At 51.7% G+C, this 12,298-nt stretch overlaps 8 protein-coding genes across 8 annotated transcripts; 5 read left to right on the top strand and 3 right to left on the bottom strand.

The window, feature by feature from the left end:
• Nucleotides 1–111: 111 nt before the first annotated feature.
• P174DRAFT_462360 (chromatin modification-related protein EAF6/MEAF6) lies at nucleotides 112–1,042 on the bottom strand (the record flags this gene model as incomplete). Its single annotated transcript, XM_024830119.1, has 4 exons — nucleotides 112–390; nucleotides 539–703; nucleotides 768–855; nucleotides 897–1,042. 4 exons carry the CDS (start codon nucleotides 1,040–1,042, stop codon nucleotides 112–114), a joined length of 678 nt encoding a protein of 225 aa, XP_024680449.1.
• Nucleotides 1,043–1,433: 391 nt separating this feature from the next.
• On the top strand, nucleotides 1,434–2,259 carry P174DRAFT_433274 (low-affinity Cu transporter; the record flags this gene model as incomplete). The annotated part of the gene is made up of 4 exons (XM_024825799.1): nucleotides 1,434–1,490; nucleotides 1,545–1,746; nucleotides 1,878–2,085; nucleotides 2,142–2,259. The coding sequence occupies 4 exons, from the start codon at nucleotides 1,434–1,436 to the stop codon at nucleotides 2,257–2,259; spliced, it is 585 nt and encodes a 194-aa protein (XP_024680448.1).
• Nucleotides 2,260–2,379: 120 nt separating this feature from the next.
• Nucleotides 2,380–4,190, bottom strand: P174DRAFT_393382 (putative F-box and JmjC domain protein; the record flags this gene model as incomplete). The annotated part of the gene is made up of 2 exons (XM_024823591.1): nucleotides 3,668–4,190; nucleotides 2,380–3,574 (listed from the first exon to the last, which is right to left on the bottom strand). The coding sequence occupies exons 1-2, from the start codon at nucleotides 3,988–3,990 to the stop codon at nucleotides 2,380–2,382; spliced, it is 1,518 nt and encodes a 505-aa protein (XP_024680447.1). The 5' UTR covers nucleotides 3,991–4,190.
• Nucleotides 4,191–5,016: 826 nt separating this feature from the next.
• Nucleotides 5,017–6,406, top strand: tif1 (putative eukaryotic translation initiation factor 4). Its single transcript, XM_024821462.1, has 3 exons — nucleotides 5,017–5,066; nucleotides 5,123–5,480; nucleotides 5,542–6,406. The coding sequence occupies exons 2-3, from the start codon at nucleotides 5,406–5,408 to the stop codon at nucleotides 6,316–6,318; spliced, it is 852 nt and encodes a 283-aa protein (XP_024680446.1). The 5' UTR covers nucleotides 5,017–5,066; nucleotides 5,123–5,405; the 3' UTR covers nucleotides 6,319–6,406.
• Nucleotides 6,407–7,004: 598 nt separating this feature from the next.
• P174DRAFT_514255 (uncharacterized protein) lies at nucleotides 7,005–8,146 on the top strand (the record flags this gene model as incomplete). Its single annotated transcript, XM_024832070.1, has 3 exons — nucleotides 7,005–7,473; nucleotides 7,543–7,851; nucleotides 7,902–8,146. The coding sequence occupies 3 exons, from the start codon at nucleotides 7,005–7,007 to the stop codon at nucleotides 8,144–8,146; spliced, it is 1,023 nt and encodes a 340-aa protein (XP_024680445.1).
• P174DRAFT_443834 (fumarylacetoacetate hydrolase family protein) lies at nucleotides 8,111–9,148 on the bottom strand. Its single transcript, XM_024827926.1, has 3 exons — nucleotides 9,019–9,148; nucleotides 8,750–8,961; nucleotides 8,111–8,678 (listed from the first exon to the last, which is right to left on the bottom strand). Exons 1-3 carry the CDS (start codon nucleotides 9,075–9,077, stop codon nucleotides 8,251–8,253), a joined length of 699 nt encoding a protein of 232 aa, XP_024680444.1. The 5' UTR covers nucleotides 9,078–9,148; the 3' UTR covers nucleotides 8,111–8,250.
• A 329-nt stretch (nucleotides 9,149–9,477) lies between these two features.
• P174DRAFT_373858 (uncharacterized protein) lies at nucleotides 9,478–9,837 on the top strand (the record flags this gene model as incomplete). Its single annotated transcript, XM_024822537.1, has 2 exons — nucleotides 9,478–9,525; nucleotides 9,583–9,837. 2 exons carry the CDS (start codon nucleotides 9,478–9,480, stop codon nucleotides 9,835–9,837), a joined length of 303 nt encoding a protein of 100 aa, XP_024680443.1.
• A 433-nt stretch (nucleotides 9,838–10,270) lies between these two features.
• P174DRAFT_462353 (PWI domain-containing protein) lies at nucleotides 10,271–12,183 on the top strand (the record flags this gene model as incomplete). The annotated part of the gene is made up of 5 exons (XM_024830118.1): nucleotides 10,271–10,374; nucleotides 10,442–10,532; nucleotides 10,601–10,765; nucleotides 10,824–11,903; nucleotides 12,028–12,183. The coding sequence occupies 5 exons, from the start codon at nucleotides 10,271–10,273 to the stop codon at nucleotides 12,181–12,183; spliced, it is 1,596 nt and encodes a 531-aa protein (XP_024680442.1).
• Nucleotides 12,184–12,298: the final 115 nt, after the last annotated feature.

The raw sequence follows: 12,298 nt of genomic DNA, 5'->3' as shown, positions 1-12,298 counted from the left end.
TGCCAGTCCCAAAATGAACAACCCTGCGCCTAAGCTCCATTTTCCCACCCCTGCCTTGATGCGTAGAATGACACCCCGCAAAACAAACTCCTCGAGTCGAGTCCAGAAAATCTAATCCCTCCCATAAGTAATCTTCAACCGCTTCGCAGGCGGCTTATCCCCTCCCTCATCGCCCTCATCATCCTTATCCTTGTCCTTGTTACCGCCATTCGCACCCCCAGACTTCTTCTTATTCTTCGACGACGACGACGAAGACGAAGACCCCTTGACGCTCGCCGCAGCAGACGACGTCCCCTCGCCATTCGGCTTCCCGTTCGACCCATTATACGTCGACGTCGGCGTCGGCGCATGCGAAGGCGTAGTCTGCACGGACGATGGCGCGGGTGAATCCTAGCACTGGTCAGTCCAACAACACACCATAACAATAGCCCGCCTTTCAGGGATGTGATTCTAGGATGTAAAGGCTGACGCACCCGCATGAAACTCGCCGAACTCCTCGAAAACACCCTATCCGCGTCTGTCACCTGCGCCTTGCGACGCGCTGCGCCGCCCATGCCCCCGCCAGCGCGATCCCGCTCGCGCCGAGCCCCGTGCTCGACCCGGACCCCTTGATGTAGTTGTCGAAGCCTTTGATGATGTTTCCCGCGGTGGTTTCTTCGAGGTAGGATTGCTCGAAGCGGAAGATTTGGTCTTCGAGTTGGGCCTATGACGCGGTAATTAGTTTGCGGGGGAAGGTTCTGGCGGACGAAGAGGGGAGGGTAGCCTACCATGCTTTTGTCCATGAGACGTTTCTTCTGCAGGGCGTCGCGGAGGTCGCGGCGCAGTTTTTCGTAGTAGGGTAGGCCGCGGTTTCCGCTGTTTTGGTCTGTGGTGGTTGTGGATGTGGATGTGTTGACGCTGCCGGTGATTGGGTTGTTGGTGCTGGGGGTTGTGTGCTTGTTGTTGTGCCTGATGCGCCTGCTGTTGCTGGTGCTGTGGATGTTGTTGCACCTGTTGATGTGCCAGTTGCGGCTGGGGCTTGTGCTGGGACCGTGTCTGCCATTTCGTGTCGCGCACCAAAACGGCTGACAGAAATTGAATTGCCCAATTAATATACTGTTGATTCGTTGATAACAGGTTGAGAGGGCACGTGTTGGTCGTGATGTTTGGGCTATCCTCTGTGACAGGGCGGTAGATTGAAACCGGTTGGACGACTGCACTCCCGTATTTAGTAAGTGTGAAGCCAAAGGGAGGATCTTATCGACTTTGTTTGTCTTGTTTGCATTGACATGCGTTTCGTCCTTGATGAATGCATCAACTGTCAGCATCGATCTGTCTCTGTTTCGTCATTTTCAGATCCTTGCATTTGCCTTATATATATATTTAGCGTGTCCTTTTGAACAAATATACTATTTAAATCTGGAACGATGGACCACAGCATGCACCATTCCGGCATGGATATGGACCATGGACATGGGGACATGGATATGGGCGGACAGTGCAACATGAACGTGAGATCTCCTAGATCTATCTATAGTTACAATCTTGTACACTGACAAAATCAGATGCTATTCACCTGGTCTACCAAGGACCTCTGCATCGTCTTCAGTCAATGGCATATCACCGGCCCCTTCTCCCTCCTGATATCCCTGATTGTCATAGTGCTTTTGACAGCGGGCTACGAGGGCGTCCGGCAGGCCACCCGGAAATATGAAGCTGCCCATGCACAGCGTCTGAACGCTTTCTCGGCAACAACAGCTACGATTGGTAAGTACTTCGGTCTGTTCTGAGTTATTGGACGTATATCTACGATGGCATGGTGCGTTGGTGGACTCTGCCGAGCAAGTATTTGTTTCATTGAAATGTACTCCCGCTTTCTATGTCTGCTTTGGTCATAGCTGGACTGGAGCCCTCATTGACGAACGGTGTGCAAGGCAATGAGTTCGCCGACGAGTCCGCCACCGCCAACGTTTCCTCTAGTCAAACCCCCAACGAGAGCTCACCGCTAGTTGCAGGTAGGGATAACAGACGGGCCGTGGAGCAAAGAGGCAAGATCACCCTTGCAGCCTTGTATGCCGTGCAGGTGTTCTATAGCTTCTTCATCATGTAGGTTTTCTCTTCTGCCTTTTGTTTCATCAGTTTAGATGCTCAAATGTGTATAGGCTGCTGTTCATGACGTATAATGGGTTCGTCATGCTTGCAGTTGCTGTTGGTGCTTTCGTCGGATATCTGGTCTTTGGAGATAACCAGTCAGCCGCTAAGACGGTTGCTTGTCATTGATCTCGGATGATGGTTGGTCCTCCTAGAGGGTGTAGGCGCCAGATTGCCCAACAACAATTTGTGCTTAGGAATATATATGCTTAAACCGTATTGTGACAAATCCAAGCGAATGGAAGTGACTCAAGGGACTTCCACGTCGCTTCCATCATCTCCAAAGCCGAAACTGAATCCACCTGCTTCAGAGGCGGCTTCGGCGCCCTCCTGGGCCACCTTCCCGTGGACCAGCTCATCCCACTTGCGCTTCCTGCCATCTGACTTTTTCTTCAACTCGTCCAGCGCCTGCTGGAGTAACTCGGGATGAGACTTGCGCATGTTTTCCACAAACCGCTCGTAGGGGTTATGCACATCTTTTCTGAACCCAGAAACCTGATCGGCCTTGTTGGACAAGAAGTCAAGGGTAGCAGTCAAATGCGCACGCGGGGTGAAATTCTGCGTAATAGCAATGGAAGGTTCCAGATTCACAACCAAATGCCACCATCCTGAAGGCACATAGAGAATTTCGCCTTCGCCACAGATACCTTCAATGCAGCCAGGAGTGCGCCGTGCCTCAGCATGGAACCCAAGCAGCCATTCTGCAATGCTCAGAGGCGATGTGACTTCGCTCTGATCGTCCGAAACAAAGACGCCAGGCGGGGGTGGCAGTTGCGACGACGAGGGAAACATGATCCAGTACTTGGAGCCGCGAACGACCGCGTTCCAGGCGCTGGTCGCATTGGGATCCTTGTGAAACGTACTGCCTGATCGCTCAGGGCCAACGATGAGCCATTGCCTATCCGGGCGGTCATTCCCCAGCACGGAGAAGAAGTCTTCTCCAAAGCATGGAGGAGGCCAGTACGCCGCCTCAGATTCCTCCTCTGGCGGACCAACCTTAAGCCCCATTTTCGACACAAAGGCCCGGTCAAACAGATACAAAGGACTCTCATCTGCATTGTGCCTCATGTAATCCACGTAGGTGCTCAATTTCCAATCCACAGCTTCTGCACGAAAGACCGTGTCCCCGTACTTGGCAAGCAGTGAGTCTACGGACCAGCTCTTGTAAGCCGGCCACTGCTTCACCGGCTGGGTCAAGATGAAAGGCTTGTCGGACCATTCTGCTTGGAAATCCTCTGGTGAAAGGTCCGGAAGACGGGTGATCTGATTTTTCGAGGGAATATTCTTCACGTAAATGTCCAAGGAGATGTGCGCGCAATAGAATGGACGATGAAGAGCATCAGAAAACAGACTTGAGCAGTCCAATATGGCAACGCTGGACGGAGGCAAGTTGAGATAGGTCGAACGCCATGTTCCTCTCCATGTGAACGACGAAGGGGGCGACCTGAAGATTGCCTCTTAGTGAAAAGTCTCAAGACTACTAGATTCTAAGGTCTAGTGATCATGTCTAAATATACGAAGATCTATATATCCTTACCAAATAAAAAGAGCCTTCCACAATTCCTCCGCTCTCGTAAATGCATAAAAGGCCTTACAGGTCCTCCCGAACCGCAATAGACTTAGACCATCCAGAGACTCTAGAAGCATCAAAATCAACTCATCCGGCAGAAGATTGAATGTCCCAATCGTATGACGCAGATTCTCATTGGCAAATAGACCGTTGCCACTCGGCTTTACACCTAGCGGATGACAGGGGATTGCATCATGACCAGTTAGATCCTGAAGGCTGTCATCCGGTGAGAAAGAGTGAGAATCAGTCTCCCCAAGTGGGTGACTCTGTAAAGAGGTAATATCAGGCATTTGACTATGGTAACCAGAGCCTCAGTAATCGGATCCGGCACTAAGAATGGGAGGAAGTGTATAACGAAAAATAATGTACGGGGTACTCCGAATATACGGGGTACCTGGTTCTGAGAGGTTCCGGAAGCTCTATATCAGAGAACAAACAGAACAAAGGTCATGATAAGAAGAATAATTATTGCATCCTGCACGAGAACCTTCTGTGCCTCTATCAAGTATCAGCATCACCCGCCACTCACAAATCACCAACGGCAAAAAAAATCCCACGAGGCAAACGATGAAGCCTGAAACAGCAGGCGGTGGATGTGGGTTGGGCAGAATTGGCGCTAAACAGGAAAAAATCAAAAATTTCGCGGCTTCACCAAAAAGAGACAAGGAAAATCTTTTTCTCCCTCTTCTTCTCCAGCCCACATCACTACCCGGTGAATCCATCTTCAATATCTTACTATCTCAACTACTACCATCACCACTTTACTAGTTCCTAAGAAATCTCTCTCGTGAGAGTCGTGGTTCTAGTCTCTAAAAGTATCTATTAGGGATTTCATTACTCTCAGATCTCTGCGACTACAACCCCACTGGGACCTGTTGTCGCTAAGAAAACTTCCAAGTTCACAACCGACACCCCACTGTTCCATCGATCACAGCTTTTCGCTTGTGATCACCACCTACTACAGTCGCAATCATGGCTTCTAACGACAAGGGTTTGGAGGAGATCCCTGAGGGTATGTTTAAACCTCATTTTCTTTCTGTTCTTGTTGGCTGTGGTGTTACACTGTCGACTGCAAACATTTTGTGGCGTCGCTTGCAACCGAAAAATTCAGCAAAAGATTCAAGACTGACAATACTTCCCACTTTTAGGACAGATCGAGTCCAACTACGATGAGATCACCGACTCCTTCGACACCATGGAGCTGAAGCCCGAGCTGCTTCGCGGTATGTTTCACTCATCTCAACTCGACGATATGGCGGAGTATGTGTGTAGCAAGTATTGACGACGTCTTCTTCAGGTATCTACGCCTATGGTTTCGAGCGTCCCTCTGCTATCCAGCAGCGTGCCATCATGCCCATCATCAAGGGTACGTTTGTCCTATTACGGCCTCTGAAAGCACTGTCATTAATCCGGAAATCGCAGGTAGCGATGTCATCGCCCAGGCCCAGTCCGGTACTGGAAAGACTGCCACTTTCTCCATCTCCGCTCTGCAGAAGCTCGACCCCAACGTCAAGGGATGCCAGGCCCTCATCCTTGCTCCCACCCGTGAGTTGGCTCAGCAGATCCAGAAGGTCGTTGTCGCCATCGGTGACTTCATGAACATTGAGTGCCACGCCTGCATTGGTGGTACCAACGTTCGTGACGACATGAAGGCTCTCCAGGAGGGTCCCCAGGTCGTTGTCGGTACCCCGGCCGTGTCCACGACATGATCCAGCGCCGTGTCCTCCGCACCGACCACCTGAAGATGTTCATCCTCGACGAGGCCGATGAGATGCTTTCTGTAAGTTGACCTTGGTTTGCGCCTATTTTGGCCCCAACATGTGGTCTAACGTGGTATACAGCGTGGTTTCACCGAGCAAATCTACGACATCTTCCAGCTCCTTCCTCAGTCCACCCAGGTCGTCCTGCTGTCTGCTACCATGCCCCAGGATGTCCTGGAGGTTACCACCAAGTTCATGCGCGACCCCGTCCGTATCCTGGTGAAGAAGCAGGAACTCACCCTGGAAGGTATCAAGCAGTTCTACATCGCCGTCGAGAAGGAAGATTGGAAGCTCGACACCCTGTCCGATCTCTACGAGACCGTCACCATCACCCAGGCTGTCATCTTCTGCAACACCCGCCGCAAGGTCGACTGGCTCACTGACAAGCTGACTGCCCGTGACTTCACTGTCTCCGCCATGCACGGTGATATGGAGCAGTCTCAGCGTGATGTTATCATGAAGGAGTTCCGCTCTGGTTCTTCCCGTGTCCTGATCGCCACCGACCTTCTGGCTCGTGGTATCGACGTCCAGCAGGTCTCCCTGGTCATCAACTACGACTTGCCCGCCAACCGTGAGAACTACATTCACCGTATCGGTCGTGGTGGTCGTTTCGGTCGTAAGGGTGTTGCCATCAACTTCGTCACTGCTGACGATGTCCGCATGATGCGTGAGATCGAGCAGTTCTACAGCACCCAGATCGAGGAGATGCCCATGAACGTTGCTGGTAAGTTCAACTTGTGGAGTCTGGACTTGATTAAATGTATGCTAACATGCTGTCAGACCTTATCTAAACGCCCCAACCTCGAGTTACCACCCGCATCTTTTATGATGCGGCTCACGATCGCAGTATGCCAATAACGTGCCAAGGGTAAGCTGCGGTGGAAAAAGGCGTTTTTTAACATCGTTGCTTGTCTTTTGGCGAAGGAGAATCCTTTAAAAGTGGCTTTCTGTGTCTCCAGCTCTTCTTCTGCTGGCAGTGGATTGCGGAGGGTGCAGTAGAAGCAGCTACTGCACATCTTCGGAAGCTGCTGTTCATGGTTTCCTTTTGTTTTCTAATGGAGATGCGACATGTTCCTGTGCTTTTTAACGCTGTAATTCATGGTTTCTCTTTTCCTGCATCACTTCGAGTTTGCCGACTTTTTTCCCTTACCATTTTGTGCTTGGCTGGCCTTGGTTGGTTAAGGATGCTGCTATCATGCTTAACCAGTCGGTTGAGTGTAAAATGCTATTTGTTCATTCAGTTGCTTTTTCTTTCTGCTTCATGAACAGACAAGGCACTTTGGGTGGATGAATACATGAACATGACATGTGAGGTGGTTTCATACCTGCAGTACCATAGATAGAGGTAAATGCCATTCCAATTGCTAAACTGAGCTTGTACTCTTGTCTTTTCAATTAGTACTCGTCCAACTTCACCTCATGCAACGTTCATCATCAACTGCCATCAACAATCATCATCCACTATTCGGTCATAGAAACCAGTTCCATGAACTCACGCAATATCCCATCCTTATCTAGAACGTCTCCCATCAAGACCACTCCCCATGGACAAAACAACAGTACGGGCATGGGACCCAACAGCCCCCTCTCTCCTCTGGGCTCACCAGATCCGCCGCGAGAACATCCACCTTGTCAACCAGCTCGACAGCACAAGAGCAGATCTCGCCGGCGCCATCTCCACGATCAAGGAACTGAAGCAGCAACTGAACGAGTTACGAGAACACGCACAGACAGCCGACACCAATCATGATGCATGCGACCGGAAGCTGAAGGATATTCCGGGAAGAATCGAGACTAGGCTGGAGGGGATCTCTAGTCGGATTGATGCCGTTGAGTGTGAGAATGGCCGCTTGAAAGAGAGGCTCGATGGCATCGAACGAGGACACAGGGAGCAGAACGGGCTGGGCGAATTGGGCGAGTCGATACGGAGGCAGGTTCTGGACGAGGTTCGGGTTTGGTTTACGAGAGAGAAGGAGGTTCTACAAGGTAGAGTGGGAGGTCCAGAGCGTGGTGGTATGTCGCGTTGGATTCCCTATCGAGGTTGTACTTGTGATTCCCATATTTTTTGCTGATCAAGGACAGACTCTACGGGAGTCAAGCAGGCATCTCCAGAGCCGGAGCCAGACATGGTACCCGATTCAATGCGCCGGGATGAGTCTGCTCCATTCGCTCGAAAGGCCTCTTTGAGAACTCTCACCGAGACTACGTGGGGATCTTCGAGCCACTCGCAACAATCTTCGAACCAGATTGATCTCCACCTGGAGAAGGAACGGATTGCCGGACCCGATTCAGCTATGCTTCCGCAGATTCGACAAGGCGGGCGAGATCTCGGGGAGTATCACTCGTCCGTTGAGGACATGCGCGCGCATTTGCCTCTGCGGAAGAGAGAGGGTGAGATCGTTGAGGCTTTTGTGCGGGGCTTGATGATGCCGGGACGAGAGGTCGAGTGGAAGGCGAGATGGATAGAGCCGGGTGGTCGTGGGATACGCTGGCGAAGACAGTGCGCAGCGAGATTGAAAGGCAGCACAGGCCGGCCGTGGAACTGAAGCGAGCTGTCAAGGGGGATGTCGAAGAGCGCGTGCAAGCTATACAGGCCCCGGGTGAAGTCTACATGTCCAGACCACGTAAGAAGCAAAGGAGGTTCATTCCGATTGTGCCAGCAGATGAAGATGATTTGATAGTCTAAATGTACTTGAACTTGGGGTGGTCCCGCAATGCGAATTGTGTTGCAGGGGGATGTTGTATATACAGCAGCTAGCCCAATGTGCAATATCCGATTGATACACGATATCACGTCTCACTGTACACGTATCTGCCTTCGCGATCCTTCACCTCCACCTCGATTCTACCCTCCTCGATCTCCTTCCCGTCCACCTCGATGGAAGCCTTCATCACGTCACCGGCCTTGACCTCTCCAACCCCTTTGGGGGTACCAGTCAGAACAAGATCGCCCTTCTCCAGGGTCATGACGCGCGAGATCTCTGCGAGCTGTCTGGGGATCCGGTAGAGCATGAGGCCGGTGGAATCTGCCTGGCGCAGCTGGGAACCAACGCTGAGGCGCAAGAAGGCATTGTGGGGATCGGGGATGCGCGCCTTGGGGATCTCTTCCGAAATGGGCAGGAAGGTGTCAAAGCCCTTGGCGATGGACCAGGGGAGGCCCTTCTTCTTTGCCTCGTCTTGGACGTTCCGGCCGGTCATGTCAATGGCGAGGAGGTAGCCTGACACGAGGATAATACGTTAGTCCTTCGATACGGAGAAGACAGGAGAAATATCTGGCAAGGATACTGACTGCGAATCGCATCCAGAGCACCCTTCTCATCGTTCGGGTCCAGATCCCGAACTGTCTTGCCCATCACCAGCGCTAATTCCACCTCATAGTGCAGGCTGACTCCCTTGGGACGCAGAACTGGACCCTCGCGAGGCAGAAGAATAGAGGAGGGAGGCTTCAGAAAGAAGAAAGGCTGCTTCGGCTTTGCGTTGTTGAGTTCTGTAATGTGGTCGCTGCGGGGAGCGTTCGTCAGTGGTGATAATGCTGTTTAGGGCAATCCGAGTACTCACGCATAGTTCCGACCGATGCAAATCACCTTTCTGCAATTGGCTCTTATAGAGGCCGCCATTGTGAGGAAATGCAGTTGGAAGGGAGATCAAGTCTTGCTTAGAGGCGCATTCGCTGTAAGTGTCAAGAAATAATTGTAGTAAAATCCCCGTCTTGACATCAGCCGGTGCATCTCCGCAATCCGCGGAGAGCACCCCGAATCTCCGACCTCGGCACTCCATGTCCGGAAATAGGTCATCTCGACGCTGTCTAGGAATTTATAGTTATGCTGGTCGATAGAAGGGTAAAACATGCCATGGCAGTGAAGAAGATGAACTCGAATTGAGTCCTAGAGTGTGAGGCTAATGAAAATACCTGATCACCATGCATGATCCTGCCAAGACATGGTCATCTTCCTGACGGAGATATCCAGAAGAAGAAACGTTCTCGACCCTGACTTAAACATATCATACTCATCCACCATGCAGGTAGCAGAGATCCTCTCTGACCTCACCTCGCTACGAGTCTGCGTACGTTCGACTTCTCAAAGATATCAGCTTAATAGGTACACTTCTGAACTGATACAGGACTATAATGATGCCCTTGCCCTAGTCACCGTCAACGAAAGGCTCAACGAGGCACGAGTACCACCAGACGACAGAAGCAAAGCCGCTGTGAGCAAGCGACAGCAGGAGCAGCAGAATCATGATCTCCGACGGGCAAAGGAGCTTGTTGATCTGCATTATGAGATGAAGACGAAGTATGCGCTCGGCACGGTTGATGAGGAGCTTACTCGTGCTCGGGAGGAGGTGAACCGGGTCCTAAGGGAACTGGAAGCTTGAGACTGTGTTCAGGGACACTTATTTCACTCTACATGTTAACACTGCTACCATTATGATGCCATGATTTGATGTTACAGATGGCTGCGGTTGATCGGGTCACAGTCACATATCTAGTTTGTTTTCAGTATTTCAGGTTCTGGGCTCGCGTCATTGCGTCCTCTGCTTTGTTGTACCTCACTCAAACACACATACCCAGTGCAATAGGAGCACTAAAGAATTAAGCATTATTCTCTATTCCGTATTTCGTTAACTATGACCTAGGCTGTGTCATTCACTAAGCAGCTGTAGTCGGCCCGACATGACCTCCGAGGTACGGACACCTTTGCGGCCACAAACGCAATTTGGAGCATCATCGCAATCGCACGCGTTCTTCCTTTTTGCTTCAATCGCGCTTTTGGCTGTACCACGGATCGTCACAGGTCATCCAGCAAATATGGCGTCCAGCATAGATGCCAGATTGCTCAAACAGACCAAGTTCCCTCCCGAGTTCAATCGGAAGGTGGACATGAAGAAGGTCAATATTGAGGTTATGAAGAAGTGAGAATCGATCTTTGAACGCAATTATCCGGGAGGAGCTTTTGCTAACAAAGACGCCTGATTGTAGATGGATTGCTGGAAAGATCTCCGAGATACTTGGGAACGAAGACGACGTCGTTATTGAGCTCTGCTTTAACTTACTAGAAGGCTCGAGATTCGTATGTTCCCTTCGGCGCATGTTCTGGGTCCGGAGCAGTTCACTGACCGATTGCTTTGCGATTTATAGCCGGATATCAAATCTCTACAAATTCAACTTACGGGCTTTCTCGATAAGGATACCGCCAAGTTCTGTAAAGACCTCTGGTCACTATGTCTCAGCGCTCAAGAGAACCCGCAAGGCGTCCCGAAGGAGCTCCTGGAAGCCAAGAAGCTTGAACTCATACAAGAGAAGGTAGGGCCGCTAGATTGTTGGAAAGGTTTTGCACAGGATGCTAATAATGTCCCACTAGATCGAGGCCGAGAAAGCAGCGGAAGAAGCTCGCCGCAAGAAGGAGCAAGAGCTAGCACGCGAAAGGGAGCTGGAAGAAATCCGGCGAAGAGAACGCTTCGATCGCAATCGGGGCCGGCGAGGCGGCGGCCGTGGGGCCCGAGACTTCGATAGACGGCCATACAGGGACGATCGATCGCCACCCAGGCGACGAAGCCGCGAGCGATTTCGTGATCCACCCTCAAGACGAGAATTTGATTCTTACGTTCCCCCAGGTTCGCGTCGGGGCCGTCGGCCTTCAAGATCGCCGGACGCCTCTCCCTCCCGCTCTCGTTCCATTTCCTCATCTCGATCCCCTCCTCGTCGACGCCTACCAAGCAGAGACAGATACCGGGATAAACGTCGCCGCTCCGCGAGTGGCTCTGTTTCTCCAGAAAGAGGAGACCACAGGAGACCGAGAAGACGAAGCCCAGACTACGGTGATCGAGCTAGATCCGTTTCCCGCAGTGATTCATCGCGCTCACGTACTCCCAGAAGAGACCGAAGGAGACGAAGATCTGTCTCTTCCCCCAGTTCATCCCGTTCACCTGCTCCCCGAGACCGGCACAGAGGGGAAGACCGATCCCGCTCCAGGTCAAGGTCTAGGTCGCGAGGGCCGGATGAGAAGAGCAGCAGACGGAGGGGATCCTCACCTGACACCTCAAGAGCTGACAAGAATAAACCAACCGCTGATTCTGCAAAGGCCCGCAAGTCCCGTGATGATCGCCGTTTGAGTCGCAGCAGAGATCGCGATGATGAGCGCAGACGACGCCGCTCAACCAGGAGTGTCAGCCGCAGTCGAGGCCGTTCTCGCACTGGCAGCGTCAGTCCGAGGCGTGCTTCTCGCAGCCGCAGCCGCAGTCATGGGAGAGAAAGGAAGAGACGTCGCTCTATTGAGAGATATGCCCCTGCTGCCCGAAGACGGCGCAACACCTCTTCTGTATCTACACATACTGAGAAACGACAGAGGATGGCCGATCCAGCCGAGGAATCCGCAAAGCGGTCGTCTCCACCGCCTGAGCAGCCGAGCTCGACAGATCACGAGACGAAGGATACTGAAGAGGTGGGTAACTGATTTCAGATGGATATTATACCCGATGAGTAATTGGACTCTTGATGTTCGTTCCTTTGTCTCTTACTCCATTTTCCCCTCTCAAGAGCTGTAATCAGACTGACGAACTTCACAGACTATCCACTCAAAACCGAATCGGCCGCGCATATCAAGCACGGAGCTGCGCGAGAAGCTTCTGCGCGAAAGGCTAGTTTCAATGCGCCGTACTGCCTCTCATGATAAGGTAGGTGGCAATACGACAGGCTCCAAGCAGCATACGGTTGGAACATGAAGCTGGTAATCAATAGACGCCTTGACAAGCGGGATGCGGCTTACTAGTGATCTAGAGAAAGATAACTATGTGCCTTTCTAGGAATTCTTGATTCTAGAGATCTTCTCTTTCCTTC

The sequence above is a fragment of the Aspergillus novofumigatus genome (genome assembly GCF_002847465.1).
Source record: "Aspergillus novofumigatus IBT 16806 chromosome Unknown P174scaffold_6, whole genome shotgun sequence".
NCBI classification, from domain to species: domain Eukaryota; kingdom Fungi; phylum Ascomycota; class Eurotiomycetes; order Eurotiales; family Aspergillaceae; genus Aspergillus; species Aspergillus novofumigatus.
Note: the sequence above shows the minus strand (reverse complement) of the source record. Positions and strands in the feature narration are given on the sequence as shown.